The following is a 22,072-nucleotide window of genomic DNA, read 5'->3' on the forward strand; positions in this document are numbered from 1 at the left end:
TTGTTACATCTTTATTAAGAACTACAAATGGCCCTCGCTGCCATACAGTGAGGAATTAATCTCTTTCAAAGTCTTTTCAACAATCCAGTTTACAGATGCAGAGCACAAAGTTTCAAAACAAAACAAAACAAAACACACACACACACACACACACACACACACACACACAAGAAGCTAAAGATCACACAGTAATAAGGTGGAGATATGAAGATGCAGACCTAGTGTGTACAAGTACAGTCTGGCCCCCTCTCCCCCAGCGCAGACCCTTCCCTGCAGGCGGAACAGGTTGGGCAACCTGGGGAACAACTGTGGAAGCCTAGGCACTCAATTCTCCTTGAACTATTCTAGGCAGCTCACATTATTACAAGAATAAGCTGTTGTTTTATTATACACAACTAACTTTGAAGTGGAAATAATGCTCTTGATAAGAACAGAAACATCTGTGGGCTGTGTGTGAAAGAGGCTCTATCAAGGGACCCAGTGCTGATTAATCACTAACCTAGTTGGTGCCTTCTGAGTTTTCTAGCAAATGCCTCTCAATGTGGGAAAGCTTTTTTCTTTTTTTAAAGTAACCAATCCCTGGCTATTGTTGTGAGGTTATTATGATTCAGCTTGGCCAGGTCTCCAATTTCAATAGCCTGGGTGGTGTCTGATAACAAGGGAATACTAACTTTGTTTGAATGCTAAGGAGATACAGTGACATCTTTCAAATGCAGATTTCAACATTTCAGTTTCTGAAAGTGGATTTCAGTTAAATTATAGTGACCCTAACCATTTGCTCTTTCCTGATCTCCTTAATCACCTCCAGTGGTGTTTTGACTTTCACATTTTTAAAATTATTTGTTTAAATTGTGTAATTGTTCCTCCACCCTTCCAACTAGCCTTGAGCACAAAGAATTTAGTGCTTCTATTTGTAAAACAATGACAGTGGATTCTTTTCTTTCCCGGGTTAAGATACTCTGTAAGTAATAAATCAAGCAAGAAAGTTGGCTCAGTATTGTCACTTCATGTACTAGAGCAGTAATCCAATTAGGACTTTCATTTCTGGTTAAAAAGTTTCATCAGGAAACTGACTACAAACTGATATTAGCAGAGCACCCCAGGGGAAGAAATGTCACCATCCAGGACTCCTCAATAAGTAGCCCCCTGGAAAGCCTTCCTTCCTTTTCTGTTAATCTGTAGGATTCCTCAGGATTTATTTTACAGTATTCTTCCTTAAATTACAAGCTTCCTAAAGGCAGGATGATGACAAGGTCAGTCCTGCCCCCTCTTCCCCAAGTACCTCTCACATTCAATCTAATTCCTTAAAAGGGAGGAACTGTGGAATAAAGTTGACCAAATTATGATGTGTGTGTGTGTGTGTGTGTGTGTGTGTGTGTGTGTGTGTGTATACATACACTACAGTGAATTCCACCTTTAGGCACATCTATAAAGCACCAATTTAAATAAATAGAAGGAGCCAGTAGAGAGGAGGAAGGGGAACAGTTGGGGGTGAGGAAAAGGAAGGGAAAGAAGAAGCACTGGAGGCTGAAATGGAGCAAATTATATTCCATACGTACACGAATACGTCAAAATGCTCTCCATTACTATGTATAACTATAATGCACTGATAACAACATTAAAAATTCAACTATAAATAAAAATCAGAGATGATGGCTTTCTGATTGTATAATTCAAGTCAAGGGCCTGTTTTCAGTTACCTGATCTGTTTTCAATTACATTTTTTTTTCAGTTTGAGCTTCTAAAAAATTATTGGCCGTAAATATGCAAAAAAACAAAAAACAAACAAACAAAAAACCTAATCCCTTGCACAAAGTACACACTGTGTTTCCCAGTAAGTTTTTATTGGACACTTGCTTTATATTGACACGAAATTAGGCTCTGGAGATTCTGCCCTGAATGTGTTGCTGAATTATGGAGAAAAGGAAAACACAAAGCCATCACCCAACTGGACTGTAGGAATGTTTTTCTTTGCTCCTTGTTGGCAATTTTTAATGAAATCTGCATAGGTATTAAGTGATAGAAGCCAAAATGACAGAAGGCTCACTGCCTGTAAGAAGTTTCCAGAAGGAGTTCCTGCCTGGCAGGAAGGGTTCACTGCTGTGTACACCACAGGGCCCTGTTGGCAGGCACAGGATCGTTCATTGCTCAGCTCCCCTTTCCAAACCTTCCTAGCATCCTGTGACATATTTCCCTTCTCTTTATGCATAACAGACCCAGTGATCATTATTCTCTATCTTACTGACCTCAGGGGCATTTCAATAACTCTTTTCTGAGGTGAACTGCAGTGTTCCAGAATCTAGAAAAATGGACCTAAAATTAAATGGGCTTTGGTTACTTAATGTTAAAGGGTCCCTGAGCACATGTATAAGAGCCATTAATTGCTTGCTAATTTTAATAAATTAGTATTGGTTTTAATGAGTCGGTTTATTTTTAAAAAGTGGAGCATGCATGGAGAGCTGGAGGTCAGTCTTGACTGAGGGGAGGGGAGAGCTGAGGGCTGGGAGAAGGCTGTTTTTACCTGCAGCATTATCTTCTTGTGCTGTAATAGATTATGTCTCTGCATGTGAGAAATGCAGAGTCATCCAGGGGCCTCACTTCCAGGATTTCCTCTCTTCATATTTATTAGATTGACAGGACAAAAGTTCAAAGAAGTATAGGTCACTGTGCAGATTTTTCTCAAATACACAGAATTTACTGTACAGAATTGGGTCCTATTCCAAAGCTGTAGCAATGATGATGTGAGGAATTTTAGGCAACTATGAAACTTAATGGATCCCTTTACCTTGTACAAGTAAATAAAAAGTTTACCAGGTAAAAACTGCTTAGGCAGTATTTATGCCTATGAGCTATTAAATCAGAAACAGTTGATAAAAGGTTTGCCTTAGGCTCTGCCTTTGGGCAAGAAGCATTAAAACTAGGTTCAAAAATCTTAATAAATAAACCTCTCAAGTTAGTACATAATATTTTGTTCATATGGGCATCCCAACCCCCATCATAGACTCATAGTCCTGTGATGGGATTAATGGCTCTATAAGAAGAAAGACTTGGGCTGGCACACTCACTTCCTTGCCAAGGGATGCCCTCCTCTACATATGATGGGAGGGCCATCACAGATCTGAGCCCCTTGACCTTGATTCTCACTGTTCAAAACTGTAAGAAATAAATTTGTTTTCCCTTCTATACTACATAGTCTTAGGTATTCTGTTATAGCAACACAAAATAGACTAACACAAAGATTATAATAAAAAAGACAGTAACAAGTATTAAGAAGAATATTTAGAAACCGGAACCCTCATGCATTGCTGGTAGGAAGGGAAAATGGCTTAGCCATTTTGGAAAACAGTCTGGTAGTTCCTTGAAAAATTACATATATAGTTACCATATGATCCAGGAATCTCAAGAATATGCACAAGAGAACTAAAAAAATTCATACAACAGCTTGTACACCAAAGTTCACAGCGCCATTAATCTTAATAGCTTACGGCAGAAACAACCCCCATGTCCATCAAATCAAGAATGAATAAACAAATTGTGGTACACCACCACATTAAAGCAAGATGTTTAAACAGGGAAAGCAGGAAGTACTAGTAGTGAGCGGGTATAGGAGGACTCTCAATATTCATTTCTCAATTTTTCTATAAACCTAAAATTGTTTTATAAAAAGGCTATTTCTAAATGTGGACTACCCATACAACAGAATACTGTTCAAACATGAAGATAAACAAGCACTGATACATGCTACAGTAGCTAACTTTGAAATCATTACAAGTGAAAGAAGCCGAACACAAAAAGCCACACAATGTATGATTCCATTTTTATGAGATGTTCAGACCAGTCAAATCCATCAAGACAGAGAAAATTAGTGGTTGCCAGGGACAGGCTGGGTCGGGGGGTGAGAATGAAGAGTGACTACTAATAGGTAGGGGGTTTCATTTGGGGGTAGAAGAAAAGTTCTGGAGTTTGATAATGGTAATGTTGTACAATGGTTTTAATGGACTAAAGCCCACTAAGTTTTATACTTGAAATAGATGAATTTTATGATATCTGGATTATATCTCAATTTTTAAAAAAGACTGTTGAGCTGGGGTGCTGGCAAAAGTACGGCAGCCATGTTCCTTGAGTACACAAGATAATATTTTCATTTCTTGGCTAAAATTACACGACATTCTTTTGCTCACTGTTTCTTAAAAACTAAGGTTACCCCTTATACTTCGTCATACTCCTTTTTATCTTTTATATGCTATCACACCTCCCCAATTGTGTAGTATGCTTTTTCTTTTTCATAGTATTACAAAGCAAAGGACAACTAGCAACTGTATTTTTCATGCAGTTTAAGTTTTTCTTTGAGATAAAATGACATTCTCTTTGGTTGACCAAAAGCAAGAGGAAGAATAATCCATTATGATATGCTGTGCACAGCAATTATTCAGGAAGCTCAAAAGCAGACAGACACTAACAACCAACAGAAAAGGACACAGGACAAAACCTTGCCCCATAAAATCATCTGTATGTGTGTGTGTATACACACACACACACACACACACACACACACACACACATAGTTTCAAGTGGAAAAATTGCTTCAGTTATATTACCCAGGTAAAATATGAAGAGTTGGTGCACTTACCTGGCTTTACAAAGCCTGACTTTGATTCCTTCTTATATCGGGCTGACTGGATGCTTCCCTCAACAGCCATTCCAATGGTGCACTTCTTTCTGGTAAAGTCTTCATCACTTCCAGGGCAAAAGCCAATGGGGCTATTCCCAGTATCTGAGGGTGTCTTCACTGGTGATACTGACTGGCTACTAGGACAGCCTGTGTCATCTAGAGAACAGGGATCGATAAGGTTTTAATGAGGGCAGGAAATCAATGATGGCAGCGAGAAGCCATGCAGGGTGCCAGGCACACACATGCACACCCCCGTGGAGTCACATGAACTCTGCTTAGAATGTCCACTTAGAACTGCTGTGGATGATACTCCTTGGATGACTTCATTTTTCTTTGTCATGCACATAACAAAAAAAATAGCATTTTAAGGTAACATTTACAGGCAAATCTTTTTTTTAATTTTTATTTATTTATTTTTTAGTCATACATGACAGTAGAATATATTTTGATATATAATACATACATGGAATGTACATACATCAATCATATTGTCTATTCTATTCTGCTGTACAGGCAAATCTTAATAAGTTTCTTGATCACAAATATTTCTGTAAAGCATTGTGAAAACCTAACTATATGTCTGTTTGAATATTCTTACGTAGTGCAATTTTAGGTCCTATCTGTCCACAGACTTTTGATGGGATTAGTAATGAAAAGTTCATCATGACAACTCAAGGTCACTGTTTTAGAGTTGCTTGTATTAGGAAAATAAAGTTCCTCCAATATTTTTGACCATACCTAGTGCTTGATCACTTGGTTTGCCAATTGGCTAATAGAGTTTGATACGTAAGACTGCTGCCTTTAGAAGTTCAGGGAAGCAGAAAGAAGTGAGCCTGTTTTATCACATACGCCCTGCCAAAAATATATCAACCACATACATTGCTGTCTGGAATAAACTGGTAAATTGAAAATGATATTCAACTTAGAAACATTCCCTTAACTTTCAAGTGAGTGATTTTTATTACCAGGCTCATTATTTTCAGTTAGTATGTGTGATATGAAGTGACCTGTATAGATGTTTATTAGACAAACAGGAAATTCATACTGCTGACTCCTATAAACCCTTTCCATATTTATTTAAGTATTTATGATGGCTCATTAATTCACTTATAATTGATGAGGAGGAACATATTAGAATTTAAAGCCAAAGAAAATGACTTAAAAGTTTACCTACTCAAACTGGTCAGTCTGGGAGATTTTCACTACTAAATAATTATTATATGAAAATATTTTGATGCCCAAGCTACTATGGTAACTAATTAGACAAAAGAATGAATAAAGATATGTAACACTGATCATTTTTAGCACTATTAAATTTTTATGAAGTGTAAGAGAACCAAAATAATTTGCCATCTATCAAAGACTATCTTCAGACCCAATAGCTGGAATAATGACAGAAACAGAACTAGGCCTGAATATGACAGAAACAGAACTAGGCCTGAATAAAACATACTCATTGCCTGAATTAAGCCTTGACTCCATCTGAATAGGAATTGCCATCGCTTCATTTTTGGCTTCTATTTCATTTTTTATTATGAAATATCTCAGTTCCTGGAACAAAGTGAACTTGGCACTAGTCAAATGATTTATTTTTCTCCGTTTTTTTTTTTTTTTAAACTTTTAGGCACATTAATATTCATAGGACCTCCCTGGACTGTTTCTGGAAGCAAATGTGTTTGGCACATTGCTCGTGCCTCCTGCCTTTGCTGCTCCTTTAAACATGCTATGTTCTTCCTGGACCCCAAAGAAACAGCCATGTACATGGAGTGATGAGACCCTCTGGGCTGCTCCTGCTCACCCTTTCCTTTAGATTTGCATGTCCCCTGCTTCAACCCAAACACAGAGCTCCTCTCTAACCGTGCAAAGTTGCTAATTACTCAGCCAGACTCAGCAATCTTACAAGGCTCAACAGGTCTGCACACCACTTCACAGAGACTCCCTGGATTCCTACCCTAAAGCAGATAAACTCAAATGACTGACGTCTAGTCATTTAAAATTACCAATTGCCTTTAAAATTATGCCCTTATGAGTCAGTTCCGTAAATTACTTACTTTGAAAGAGAGAGGGCCCAAATAAATAAAAATCTGTGATTCAGAATGTCTAACCTTAAAAGCCATTTTTCTTGAAAACCCTCAGATTTAATGGGACAAAATTAAACGATTTCCAGTTCTGAGAAACATTACTGAAAATGCTATTAAAGTAATGCTTTCAATAAAGAAAAAAGCAATGTATTTTGTTTGGGTCTATTGACATTTTTCTGGAGTTAAATAAGAAAGAGTATGTACATGTCATGTTTTCAGTATAGTAATTTCAAGAATTAAGTGCTAGGATCTGGTTAAAAATTGAGAATTGAAATTAGTTAGAGTGGTGGCAATATGAAGAGAGCAGCAGCCATTTTTCACCTGGAGTGTGTGCCTCACCTGTCAAGGGTGTTTACAGTCTATATCTCCATGGCAGGGAATGAGAACATAAAAACCTAAATAAAGCTTGAACTATGGGTATTTCTTAAAGCACTTGAATCACTACAAAAACCTTTTTTTTTTTTTTTTTTGGTACCGGGAATTGAACCTACGGGCATTTAACCACTGAGCCACAAGCCCTTTTTATTTTGAGACAGGGTCTTGCTAAGTGGCTTAGGGCCTTCCTAAATTGCTAAGGCTGCCTTTGAATGTGTGATCCACCTGCTTCAGCCTCCTGCTGAGACTACATGAACATTTTTTAACTCTCTACTTATTGTGCTTCATTTTTGAGGAAAAATATTAGTAATGTATGAAATGGTCTTTCGTTGACTGAAGAAATATGTATCAAGTTCTAGTACCAAAACAGCCCACAGGTATTTACCCAGTCCCCATCCTGATGGATCTCATGAAAAGCCAAGAAGAGTTGGTATATATCACTATCCATGTGCAGTTCTTAGAAAACTGGTAAGTCTATTAACCAAGAAAATTGATGAGTTCTCACAGCAACTTGGGATGTCTGCCTGTATTGTTTAATGGGATCAACACTATCAAAGAACTCTTGTTCAGAAAGGGAATAGCCATTAAGTTTATTAAGTTTCCTATTACAGAAGACACACTTTACATAAAAATAAGACCCCAGCACAGGCAGAGAAGTTCATGTCCCATAGTCATCTGGTTACCTGTGTCACCTGAGGGGTTTTACTCTGTGCAATACCAAAGAAGTGGTTATCTTGAGAATAAATCTCTTTCAAGGCTCCTTTCCTGGTCTCCCTCCCTAACTCTCATAATTCACCGCATAGATGGGTGCTCACCAATAAGTCAGAACATGCTACTCCTTTTCAAAATTTGATGCAAATTTTCTCAGTTCACATTTACATCAAGATTCTAAGAATGGGAAAACCAAGCTGATGTTGCTTGGTTGTTCAGGTTTAATTTCACCAGGTGCTGAACTACATGTATTAAAGAGATGGAGTTATTAAACCTGCTTCAGTTCAACTCTCTGGGTGTGCCTTCTGTTCCTGTTACAATCTTAACGTACACTTGGCCTATGGAATCTACAGATTTGCAAACATGATATTTACAATTCTAGCTTTTATATGTTAATGTAAAAATTTCTATTATGATAGAAATGATGGAATTATTTCTGGGAAGGAAATGGCAGAAATCCTGAAGGATCCATCCAAAAAGGATAGAATGTTTCACATTTTTGGAAGAATGCCTGAGATAGGTAAGAACTCTCCATCTGGTTATGTCATGAGGAAAGCTTTGCTCCAAGGCTCTTTAGGAAGATAATATGAAGACTATTGGTCTACTGGAGAGGGAAGAATTTAACACCCGCTTTCCACATGGCCCTTATATAGTTAAGCTTCCACATTTCTTTCTCTTATCACTCATGGGAAGTATAACTTTATTAAAAAGAAGCAGGACCACTTTACATGTTTTGCAAAGTGAGACTCATTTGTAAATATGGAATAATTTCTCTTAGGTGTCAACTATTTCAATGCCCACTTAGACGGGTCGTGAATGGTCCCTAGTGAAACTTGGGTAACAGTGACCTCATCAAGGCCATACCTAAAGATCACTTTCTATGGCAAAGGAGTATAATTTACATTTTGACTTCAATTGATATTCAGAAATAGGTTATTTTGTTGTTCTTGTTACTTTCTTAGAATCTATCAACACAGAGAATTAAGAGTGGGTAGAAGGAATACTCACAGATCCAGGAACCTCGAGAATTTGGGGCCTGTCTAAAGTATTGTAAGAAATACACCTGTGGAGTAGTTCGTACATTGTTATTAAAGAAAATAAATTCCCAAGGCCTCTAAAGACAGATGAGGAGAAACAATTTTCTCTGTCTTTACAAGTTTTTTGAGAACATGAGGAATAGCTCAAATTGTACAATTATTAACAATTCTGAAAATGTGTCTAAGTACTTTCTGAATAATCTGAATCTTATTTTAAATAAGCCAAAGGAATTTGCTAAATGAAAAGAACTTTAAAATCTTCTGTTTAGCTTATAAAAATTTTAACTTAATTTTACTATTATTAAATTAACACATTGTGAAGGAATCTAGAGTGCAGAAGAGTATTAACAAGTAAATAAAACAATAAATAGTATTTTCCTATAATTGTGTTTCCCAGAAAACACTGAACAATTTATCATACTTCATTAGTCTTTTTGAGTAATGAATATGGTTTATTTGCCTGCTTGCTATTTGTTTTATCAAAATCTTAACATATATTATAGACAATTTCATTATTTTGTCATTGAACAATCCTCCCTGGAACTAGTTTGGTTAGTAAGGAAGAACCTAACATCAGGAACCAGCACAAAGGGGTCCTCATTAGCCAAAGATGGAATAATTTGAGGATGAAAAAAACATTAATGCAGATGACTGATAACCATCAGACATACTAAAAATCTATTAATTTATTTTGACACAAAAATAAAAAAATAGAGTTGGGCTTGTGGCTCAGTGGTAGAGCACTTGCCTGGCATATGTGAACACTGGGTTCTATCCTCAGTAACACATAAAAAAATAAAATAAAGGTATTGTGTCTACAATTAAATAATATTAAAAAATAAAATAAATAAATAAAATGAGAAAGGCTCTCTTCAATTCCCAAAACTCCCAATTCCCCACATATTATTGGAAGTGATATTGACAACTATCAATTAAAAGGAAAAATTAGCATATATCCTGATTACAAAAAGTGTTTCTATACAAATACATTTAATTGAGTATAAGTGAAATCTTCCATTGTTTTTGGAAAGTTCTTCCTTACAGAAACACTCAGGTTAATAAAAAGAGATGAAATAATAGAAACAGAAAATTACTACTTTGCAACCTCTAATGAAGTAATTGATTTAGGCAACAAAACATAATGGATGAAAAACCATTAGATAAAAGGCTCATTGAGAGCTTACAGTGCAGGGATCAGGCCTTCCCAAATGTACCCACTGAGTATTATCATTACCAATAGTGGGACATTTGATGGGATGTGAGAAAACACCCACAGAACTCCTAATGAAGTATTCTTGAAACCAAAAACAAAACAAAAAAATTGACCCCAAATCTAATCAAGGCTTTAAAGCTAAAGTACATCTTAAAAAAGACATGGAAAATAATGAGCTAAACAGGGGCTGGAAAACTGCAGCCTTCGGGTCAAGTCCAGAGGCTGCCTGCTTGTGCAAATAAAATATTGGAACACAGTCACACCCAGTACTTTTTATTGTCTATGGTGGCTTTTCTAGCAACAATGGCAGAGCTGAATAATTGCTAGAGGCTGTGTGGCCAGTGGAATTGAAAATATTTACTATCTGCCCTTTGCCGAAAAAGTCTGCTGACCTCTGGGTTAAAATGATACCAAGAGGAAGGAATCAGACATTACTGACACAATTAAGGATATTTCCAAGTTCTCTACCACACCAAGGACTTACGTTAATTATGTCAGTAATTACAAAGGCACTGTGACTATATAAGAAAATATATTTTTTGTTTGTTTTGTTTTTTTGCTGCAGTACTGGAGATTGAACCAGGCCAACATGCTAGACAAGCCCTATACCACTAAACTACATCCTCAGACTGTGTATTTTTTTTTTTTTAATCAATGCATGTTGACATAGGTAGGCAGACATGAAATGACATGATGTCTGGAGATTTGCTTCAAAATGCCTCAGCAAAGGGTACAAAAAGGATAGATGTAGTAAATATAGTAATATCTCTCTATTGTTTAGCAATAATTCCCTATCATTTATTCTGCCTAAAGTGGATAATGAACATATGGAGTTCATTGTATTATTCTGATTTCTTAGTACATCTTAAAAAGTTTTAAAATATTTTATTTAATTTCTTAAAAATGTTATTTTAAATGAGTATCTATTTAAAATAGATAATGAACTTAAAATTTTAAAGACCAATTCCATCTCACAGGGTATTTGAGGTTTCCATTTTTCTTGCTATTATTAAAATTGGTTTAATAACATTTTATACATACATCTTTGGTCAAATTTTTGATTAGCTCATAGAATGCATGTCTAGCAAAATTTCTAAACCTTCTAAGGAGTCTGAGACAACTTATAGTCCTATTATTGTATGAGAGCACTCCATCTATTAAATTTCTGCTAGTAATTAACATTATTTTTTGTACTTTTCAAGTTAATAATTAAAAATGGATTTTTATGCCCTATTTTGCATGGCTTTTAATTATGAGTGAAGCTGAATGTCTTTCATGTTTGTTGATTTCTTTTTTTACTTATTTTCTCAATTGCTCATATCCTTAGTTTCCTATTTGGGTAATTAGGCTTTCTTAATGATGTATATGAAATTCTTTGTCACATTTTACCTAGTTTGCTGTTTACTTTTAATCTATTAAGATTGCCCAAAGTGTGTGCACATGTGTCTGGATATGAACTCTAAAATTTCCTCATATTCAATTGCCCAACAACTATACTATCTAACACATTTGTTGTCAATCTTGATGACCTAATTAAATTTTCTTGCACTAAACATATGTAAGAATAAAACACCAGGTTACAAAGAATACAAACAGAATACTTCTTAAAAGTCCAAGAAGCATCTCTAAACCTTCTGGTTCCCTTTTGAATTTAGATCTGAGTTCACTGGTTTTCCAAAATGTTGAACTAAACAATTCCAGAAGACACACTTAAAAATAACATCAGGCAGAGGAAAACGTGGTTTTGTGCCATAATGTCTTGAAACATTCAGTTATGGTTTGATGCTTGCTGTTCAATGTTCAGTTGCATAATTTAAGGGAAAAATCATTGCTATTTTAAGGAAACATTACTTTAAACTCTATGGAAGTCTAGTTGATTCTCATGAATAAAAGTAGTATTTATTGACAATGCATTCATTCAATAAATATTTATTAAGTATGATGTACCATATGCTGCTATAAACATTATTCTTATTGTTTCAGATACTGGCATTCTTAAAGATAGCTTGATGGATACAGATAAAACGTCAAAGATTAAATGTGGTCATGCAAAACTCTTACAACACATCATTCACATGCACTGGAAGGATCTAGGTAAGGTAAAAAAAAAATAACAAAATTAAATATCTATCATGTGGCCCGCACACTAGTTTTTATTATACAATTTTAAGGATGTGTTATAGTTGAGAAAACTGAGACTCAGGGAGGTTAAGAATTTCATGGGCACATAGCTACTAAGTAATTGATTCAGGACTCAAACTCGGATTTGTATGACAAAGTGCCTGTTTCTTCTTTTTTTTTTTTCCACCATCATAAGCTAGCTGTTTTAAAATTTTTTCTACTTGTGCTTATTCCAAGAGGAAACATCAGCAATTCTGAGAATGCCCAAATTAAAAACAGACAAAGGAAGCTATTAGAAAGAAGCCATCCCATAATAAGCAGACCACAAAAATCTGAGGCAAGAAACTCTTTCTGTTTAGGGTTCCTGCCTCAACACATGTAGCCATATGCACAGAATGCATATGTTTGCATTCTAAGTTGTCAAAAGCAGAATTTGAACTTTCTAGTTTTTCACCTAATTTTAGCATCCTTTCACAGTGAGAACTCACAGGTCTACAAGGCTCTATACTAATTTTGCTTCAGAATTACACAATATGTTACTAGCCAGTGGCCAAAATTAAATTTCGTCCACCCATTAATCCATCCACACACCTATTTGTTCTTTTCCACAAATTATTACTGATTTCCTATTGTGTGCCAGGTATTCTATGTATTATGGATGTAATGATGATCAAGACTCAGATTCTTTCCTCAAGAATTCTAGTGGTGAGGAAAGAGCTAAAAATAAACAAGTGGAGAAATCTATAAAGAAGGTATTTTGGATTCTGATGTACTGTTAATGAAACAAACTGGGTGATGTCATGTAGACCAAATAGGTGTGAGGTAAAAGGGACTTCATTAGATAGGTTGTCATGGAAAGCTCCTAATGAGTTGAGACAAAAATAATAATAATAATCAAGGACAAGAATTCCAGGCAAAAAGAACAAGTGCAATAAGCTCTGAGATAGGCCAGGGTATGATAGATGGAGGAAACAGAACTGAAGGAAGGTTGATGGAGAGAGAATGATTGACTGGGAGGTCATAGAGGCAAAAGCCCACACTTATGCAGGACTGTAGACCAGGAATCATTAAGTGCAATGGAAGCCATAGTGTGTATTAAGCACAAGATAATAAAAATTTGTTATGTGCTCATTAAGGAGAACACACTGAACTAGTGATCATGTATCTAACAGATATTTGCTCAGTGCCTATTAAGTAGTGAGTGCTCTTTTTAAATACTTAACACAAGTCTTAACTAATATCCCTTTGACAGGCACTACTGTAATCCAGATTTGTAGGAGGCATACAAGACTAGCACTAGGATTTAAGCTACCTCCCCAAGTTTGTAATCAGTAAGTGGTAGAGTCATCATATGAATTCAGGGAAATTAACTCCAGAATCTCCTCCTTAACTATTATGCTGTGGGCAAGGGCAGAAGCAAATCAACCCATTTAAAGGCCACCACCACGATACAATTGAGAAGTGAAGAGTGGTTTGACTAGGATGGTAAGGGTGAAAACTGAGAAAAGTAGGTGGATTTGAGATATTTGGGGAAAATAACTGAAAGCACATATTTATGGTGACGATCAATAGGGAGGAAATCAAGGATGTCTTCTGGAGTCTTTTCCTTAAACAAGTAGGTAAATGGTGGTCATTTCTGGTTGAACAGAAATGGATTCATGAGTGTGTAGGAGGCGAAATCAAGAATTGTGGTTTTGTTATGGGAAGTCTGAGGCACTAATTAAACATAACACTGGAGGAATCAAGTAGCACTTGGATAAGAGAGTCTGAAGCCAGGGGGAGGAGTCAAGAGATCACCACCCTACAGGTGCAGGATATGAAGTTACAGAGCTCCCAGAGCCCTCTGGAAAGCCGGAAGAGAAGGGTGCCAATGAAGGTGACCAGGAAGTGACTTGAAATGCAGGAAGAATGCTCAGGAGTGGGATCAAAAAAGCCAAAGAGAAATATCTTCCCTAAAAGAGGGGTTGTTCCATTGTGTCCCTACTGCTGAGAGGTCAATGGAAATGAAGACAGCAAGGGAATGTTAGACTTGCCACTCGCATGCTTAAGAAGGGCATATCACAGAGACAGGATTTTTGGTGAAGTCTTATTGTAAAGTGGAGCAGAGAAAAGAGATGGTAGTTGCAGAGACAGAGGTCCAGGGGCCTCTTTCTCTCTGAATGCCGTGGAGCTCTGTGTGTACTGGTGGAAATGAGCTTGTCAAAGGAACTCAAAGGAGCACCTCAGGCTAAGGCACGGAACTGCTTGCTCTCTCTAAAAATGAAGTGGAGAGCCGAGTCATTACTTAGTGGCTGCCTCCCTTGTTTCTTGGAGACAAAATAATCATTTCATGTGTAAACATTCCCAGGATTTCTGAGCTATTTTGGAGCCTCGAGTGCTCCCATAAAAGTCCTCTGGTGAAGAGCAGAGCAGGAGGAAGGATGCACAGTGGAGTGAGGTGACCAAAGCTCCATTTCCTCAAAGGACCTGGAGCTCTCTAAGGGTCCTGGACCTGGTTTGGTTTTCTACCAAGCATCAAACTGTTTGATTTGCCCCCGGGGAGAGAATCTGGAGGGAAAACATCATGGTCCAAATATTTAATGTAATGAATCTATACAGATGTTCTGTTTAAGGAGGGGCTGGTGCTGAAATTGAGAAACGGGGTGCCTCTGTCACTCGCAGAGTGAGGTGAGACTGGCAAGCAGGGTGGTGAATTAACGTGTCATGAAAGCTTTTATTTCTCTTGTTCTTTCTTTCCTGAGGTTTTGATCTTTCCCAAATAGGCATGTAACAAACCTTCCTGACATCCCTACTCCTTTGCATTATGGATTTATTTGCAGTTTCTAAGTCATGCTTTTTTAAATGCACAATGTCTTTTGTTTCCATGATTGAAGGAGATGGAGGCAAGTGGGACAGACAGGAAGGAGAACTGGAAGCCTAGGAGGGGAAGAAGAGGCAGAGACAGACCAGGACGCTAGCTCTTCAACTCTTGAGAGTCTCATATTAAGGAAATTCCTAAGCATTCTAAGGATGCTTGGATTACAGCTAGCTGTGTTGAAGCAATGTGAATATTTTCCCATCTTTTTTTCCTCATGCTAAGAATCTGAAGACAGTGGTGGTCAAGAGAGAACAAGGAACAAAAATGTAAAAAAAAAAAAAAAAAAAAGAAAAAGCTCACTATACACTTTATGAAATTGCAATTGACTGAATTTTTCAATTGGAAACAAAAAATTGTTTTAGGTAATATTAACTCCTTTTTTTTGTGTGTGAAGTGGGGATTAAACCCAAGTCCTCACACATTCTAAGTACCTGCTTCACCAATGAGCTACATTCCCAGCCTACTTGCTTAAAGAAAAAAAGGGAGCAAAAGAAGAAATATGCTCTTATGTAGTCTAATTCCAGTGACATTCATAAAACAAAATTCTGAATTTTAAAGTTAGCCTCCCAGACAAAATGTCCATCCAAAGAAGAATGACTAAGTAAGTGATGGTCCTCAGTAGAGTGGAATATCAGCCCATCACTCACAATGACGCGAGTGAGGGGGACTTCTGTGTGCTAACAAGCAAAGATAGGCATAGGTACTATCTGTAATACACAATCCTCGAGGGCAGGAGCCAAGCTAGTATTGTTCCATTGCTCTAGCTCAGCTACTAGAATAGTGCCTCACATACAAAAGGTACTCGATAAATATTTATCGAACAAATGAAAAGAAAGGATCAGCAATCAAGAGAGCGTAATCTTCAGCAAAAAACAAAACAAAATAAATCCTATAAATGTGATTATACCCACCTGACATATGTTTTTGCATATTTTATAATAACATGTTTTGTTACTTTTGAATTAAAAAAAATAATTATTAAAGAAAACAAAATCCTCAAAAATACCACAAAATAAATGGAAGGGAAGGTTAGGATCAACAGATTCTTAATTCTGAGGATTAGGTTGGTGTCTTATAGGGATCCTTTCCTCACAGTTACCCACACAAGACGGAAAATAAAGACTGGCCAACTAGTGGAGAGAAGGAGCCCCAAGAAAAGGCCGTGGATGTGGGTTTCTGGTGGGATGGGGTGAGAAGCATGATTCCCACGATGGGCACAAGTGTGCATTTGGAAGCTTGGTTTGGTTTCCCTGTAAAGAAAGAGCAGTAGTCTGGAAATAACAGGACTCCTCAAGAGACTGGGAAGCCTAACAGCAGGCAGGGGAGCTTGGGGCAGGAGGACCGCACTAGGCACTGCAAGAGCAGCACCAGGTCAGGGGGCCTCTGCTCTGGTGGGAGAGCCTGGGTGGTGCCTTCAGAACAGGAGAGAGGCAAGTCCAGCAGAAGGGGAGGTTTGGGCACATCCTGTGCCTGCAAGCAAGAAAAGTCACCTTACACCCAGCAGATTTGTAAACATGAAGTTCATCGAGTATCCCCTGGATCGGGCCTCCCCCAGGATGGATGGGAGCAGACTGAGCTTTGTCAGGATAAAAACCACCTGGAGGGTGGAGTGGGATAGTAACTAATGTCAAATCAAGAGTGCTGGGAATGTGAGGATCTTACCTGGTGCTAAATACCCGCTTGGTGTCCTGCTGTACCTCAGAATACTAGCCTGTCCTCTCATGTCCCTCCATTCACACCCTCTGGCAATATCAACTCCCTTGAGTTCAGCTGCCACTGTCCCTCTGTGGCTTTAGATTTTTGTCTCTGATGCAGCAAAACCTAAATTGAACTAATCAACTGGACTCTGGATTTTCCTCCCTACTTCTCCTACTTCATTTGTGTTTGTCCAGTGGGAATTTGAAGGAGACCCTATTCTTCCCCTTCCACTTGCAATTGGAAACTAAGACCCATCTGTTCAGGTCCCAAACTTCCAAATATTTGATTGGTCTTTATTTCTACTGCTGCAATGGCCTCCAAAAGCAAGCAGAAACTTGCCATCACTTCTTGCCCTCTCCCATCCACAGACCACACATAAACAGAAAGATCTTTTGACCTTATGAACCTGGTCATAACTCTTCCCAGATGACCACCCTTCATTGGCTGTGCAAGACCTTTGGGAACTGGGAAATGACAGCCACAAACCATATTCAGCTACTTGTGCACCCTATTTGGTCAAAGAGTGAGTTAAGAAACTGAATTTTTTAAAAATTCTGAAATCCTTTGGAGTGGCACACACCATCGAGTTCTTGAGTCCCCACCATTATCTTTTGTCCAGATGGCCTCGTTCTTGACATTGGCCTGGTTCCTGTAGGGGCCCTTAATCTCTCAGATCAGTTCTTAGCACATGAGATCTTTCATACCTGGCCCTCCTGCCTTTCTAGCTCATTTCACAGCTTTAACTCAGGTCCCTTGATGCCAAAGATTCTGTTTATCTACTACATGATACTCATTAAGTCACTTCTTTACATCCTGGGGCTTATGAAACCTGAGAAGCCAATGTTGATAATAAATGAAACAACAAACTCGAATTACAAGGCAGGAGGGGTGTGTGGGGGGTAGTTGTGGGAAAAGGAGAGACATAAAAGTGAGGAAAGGTAGTAGAGTGAGAATCACTTCCCAAAGATTTGTTACTCCATTTATCTTAGGTGTCTGAGTCAAGGCAGTAAAATGATTGACTTTTTAAATCCACAATTCCTTCATCTTTATAGCCTTAGCTCAATTCCTGATTCTTCACAGGCATTTAATAAAATTATTACAGGAAAAATATATTTTGGCAAAAACTTGCAAAAAAATGAAAATGTCCTAATACAATGTCTCTGCTACTCTTCTTTTACTGCAACCACTGGGTATTTGGGGTGTACTCTTGATATACCCAGTATACTCATTTTCAGTGTGCCCTAAATCATCCCAATTCCAAAGAAAGAAAATAGAAGAATAAAAAGTGTGGATACAGATAGTAAATCCAGAGAGGATTACATAGGAAAATAAAGTAAGAAAATTCTACCTGCTCCCCTTTACTTTTCTACCACTTGGACACCACTTAGACTCATTATGCAGATATAAGTAACATCATTGCTAAGACTAAAGAGATTGGATTTGTCAGTATAGTCAGAAGCTATTAATTCCAAGGGACACGGAGGCATTTACCTTGTACCATGGCCACTGGTATAAACAGCTGGCTGGCCACCACTCCTGCTTTCTTTGATCTTTGTTCATCTTGTGGTGCTACTTCTAGCATGCCCCTCACATTGCTCATACAACATCCCCAAATACACGGAGACCACAAAGCAGTGAGGCCCAGACCTCATACATAAGAAACATCTGGACAGCCTGCAAAATATAGATTTCTGGGCCCTCTTATTCCAAGATGACAGGTTCAGAGTAGGGCTGAGGTGTCCCCATTTTAAATAAGTTTTGCTAAGGATTCTCAAGTAGACAAAGGCCATACTCTGAAATTGGAAGACATTGTCATAAGGATGAATGTCATACCAAAAAAAAAAAAAAAAAAAGCTTAATTTTCTCTCAGACAAGGTCCATTATGGTTACAGTTTCCATTGTTAAGAATATTTTAAAATTATTAAATGGCAACCAGAAAGTTTTGCTCTTGTCTTTCTAATTGCAATTAACACATTTTCAAAGAAATACTGCCTAGACACCCTCGTTTGTAACATATTTCATTAGGTACATATTTCTGGAGCTGAGGCAGTTAAGCCCTTGAAATATATATTAGACAATATACCTCAGTCCCAGACTCATTAAAGTGATACTAAACTCTTAGGGTCTTTGTTTTTCAATTCACAGCAGGTTGGCAGTCATTCAATTATAGTATAATTTGGTAATGCAGCTCACTTCTCTGGAAGCAATTCATCTCAATTCTAATCATTATGTTCGAAAGTTCACTCTATCCAGATGCCAAGTTTCCTCAACTAGACAAAAGCATAGCAGAAATATTTCTGCTTGGCAAAGCCTGACAAATTTTTGGAGGCTTTGTCATGCCTCAGCAGGGCACTAGTCAGGTTATAATTTGCTTTAATTGTTCTACCCACAAACAGCAACAATGATTACCTCTAGGTCATTATGGCACTCAGAGATTTCTTCCAGGCCACTGTAAAAGCAAAAATACTTTCTGCAAACACCTTCCTCAGATTAGACTGCAAAGATTGTCCAATTCTGACCATTTTGTTTGTTGACCTGGTATCTGTTTTTTAATGAAAGTTACAGTGTGACCATGTGTCTAAGGGTGCACACTGGAAACACCAAAATAGCTCAGAAAAATTACTGGCCTCCCATAAAACAACCAGTGTTCTATATGCATAATTTGTTCCACCTGCCATGTTTACAAGGCACCCCAAGGAGAATTAGCTTAAAACCCAGCAATCCATCTGCCTTCCAGTTCTAAGGGGGTAATTATTGCCTCAACTAAGCAAAGAGGAATGCACAGCATGCTGCTAACCATGGCAGGTGACTGATGTCTGTACCTCACACGCTCACCCAGGTCACAAGATTTTCTCACAGTAGCTGGAGTCACAGGACAATGACAAATTGTATTTGCCATTACTAACAAAAAAGGGGACAAAAAAAATGACAGAGGCCTACATCGAACAGGCTACACCCAGAACACAAACTGAAAATGTGGGCTTTATTACTTCTTATAGGCATGTTAAAAATAAGGAATATGGGGGCTGGGAAATAAGAGTGATAGGTGAAAACATGGTTTTAAACAACAATGAAATTGTTAAAAAAGGGGGAATGTGAAAGCAGGAGTATTATTTCTACTAGCTTACTATTAACTGTACTTCCTAGGTACTGTTTCATTTAAATTAAGATTTAATTACCCTTTACTAAGAATGTACAATGTTATACATGCTGTACACACGAAATAGGGCCTGTCCTCCAATACAACATGACAGTCTCCAGCTGAGGTCACAGGGACTGACTGAGCACAAACTTTAAAGAATGGCAGTTTAAACACTAGAATAATGTTTGAGTGCAAAACCATGCATCTTGATGAAATGCACACAGCACACGTGTATCTTCAAAAAGATTCTGCCTTAAGAGGCATTCAAAGACAAGCTCTTTGGGGACACACCCCCAATGAATTTGCAAAAGGTCACACACAACTCCTTCCTTCTGAAATGAGATAGACACAACATACAAATTAGCATATAGAATATCCAGTCATTAAATGTTCCTTGCCAAGGCTCCCATGGGAAGGGAGGAGGGAGGCAGTGGAGTAGGGGAGAGAAAAGGAAAAGTAGGTTAAAATGGACAGGTCACTTTGGAAATGATTCCAGACTTTGAATCACACTTATCAGTAAAATTACATGTAAAATATGGGGGTGGGGTAGGGAAAACATCTACATCGAGTTGTCATTTATTTTGCCAATGTATAAATACCATCCGTTATCATGAATAGTTGTTTTCATATAAATATTGGATAATCTTTTATATTAAGTAAATTTAACTCTTTGTAAGCTCATTATATTGTTTTTCTTCCAAAAATGAATATTTTAGGACATGACGCTTCACAATTAATGCCTTTGATGCCAATTTGGGGAAAAGAAAATATAATTTTCAAAGTTTATTTCCTTCTATTAAATTACCTTTTTTCTTTATAATTTCACTTCCATTTTGTAAGAATTCCTTTATCTGAGCATGCCTCTTTCACATTAGTGACTGTGATGATTTATAATGAAAATACGCTAATGCAGAATGATCCCTGCAAAGCTATGAAGCTCAAGGATATTTTAGTTTTGTTCTAGCAGAGGATGGCATGTTTAATGTTTGTGTGTATCTTGTTCTGATTCAACTGCCACGATTAAGCAACACATATTCTGGCCTCAGTGTTAGAGTAGCTGGATTAAAACTGGCTATTTCCCCCTGCTGGCTGGACATGTTTTACATTCTCTACCTCACTGCCTGCAGCATGAATGCTCCCCATAGTACCAAACCCATTTATTTTCCACCCACTGACTGACCTCCTAAAGCATCATTAACATGCCCCCAAAGGCCTTACTGCTGTCAATTTTAGTCAGCCCAGCACTCAAAAGCCTTCACGGGGTTCATCTGAGCTCTGCAGAAAAGGAAAGACAGAAAGGGAAAGGCATCAGATCCAAACCTTAGGGAGCTGCCAGCCCAGGAAGATAAGGGAGGGGTGGAGGAATGGAGAGACTCCTGTCTGGAGGCAGAGTGCAAAGCTAAAGACTGAAAGGCTGGTTTACAGACACCCATAATTATATGTTTCTGCCTCTCAATTCTCAGCTAGTTAATGACAGAAAGATCAATATCTACTTTTGATTTTCATGTACACCATTATGGCCATAGTGGGAGACAGGTCTTTTGGGAAGAAGAGATGATTCAGGACATGGGTCTGGGAGAGCATGATTCATGACCAAAATTAATAATTTTGTTGGTTTGCCTTTATATTTTCTAGAATATATTTAGGTTTTCTCTTTCATTTTGTTTGGACAAACTTTTTCTCTTCTCACTTTACTCACCCTAAAGTCAGAGAAATTAATGACATGGGAAAATATCAGGAATAAGTGTGGAATTGAGTTATGTGCACAAAGTAGTTTCAAATGACGTCTCTACACTTAGCAGAGTGGGCCCTGAGCTCCAAAACAGAGTTAAAGTGAACAGCAAATTCAGCTCCAGGTTCCAGGGACCTTAAGGGCCTAGTTTATCAATGATCCTTTTGTTTTCTCCTTGGGAGAATATTAGGCAAACCTTCAGTGAGTTTTCATTTTACACTTGATTCACATGTTCAAGTGTTATGAAATAAGTTTTAGAACACAATATTTAAGTAGAATTTTTTTTTCAGAACCATGCAGAGAATGTCTTCAGAAATTTTTTTTTTTAAATGAAGGCAGCAAAATATTTCTCACATATAATTTCTGCATGGGATGGACTTATTTTGTGGAAGTATGCAGTACATCCAAAGCTGCATTTATAAAATACTAGGAA

At 37.6% G+C, this 22,072-nt stretch overlaps 1 protein-coding gene across 4 annotated transcripts in view; it reads right to left on the minus strand.

Annotated features, from left to right (window-relative positions):
* The window catches only part of Sybu (syntabulin), a 103,467-nt gene that overhangs the window by 40,333 nt on the left and 41,062 nt on the right, over nucleotides 1–22,072 (minus strand). For all 4 annotated transcript variants that reach the window (XM_076835612.2, XM_076835611.2, XM_076835610.2 and 1 more), the window contains one exon: nucleotides 4,631–4,828. In XM_076835612.2, the coding sequence (XP_076691727.2) occupies nucleotides 4,631–4,828 (198 nt within the window). The remainder of the gene's footprint in view (nucleotides 1–4,630; nucleotides 4,829–22,072) is intronic.

The sequence above is a fragment of the Callospermophilus lateralis genome, chromosome 16 (genome assembly GCF_048772815.1).
Source record: "Callospermophilus lateralis isolate mCalLat2 chromosome 16, mCalLat2.hap1, whole genome shotgun sequence".
Taxonomy (NCBI): domain Eukaryota; kingdom Metazoa; phylum Chordata; class Mammalia; order Rodentia; family Sciuridae; genus Callospermophilus; species Callospermophilus lateralis.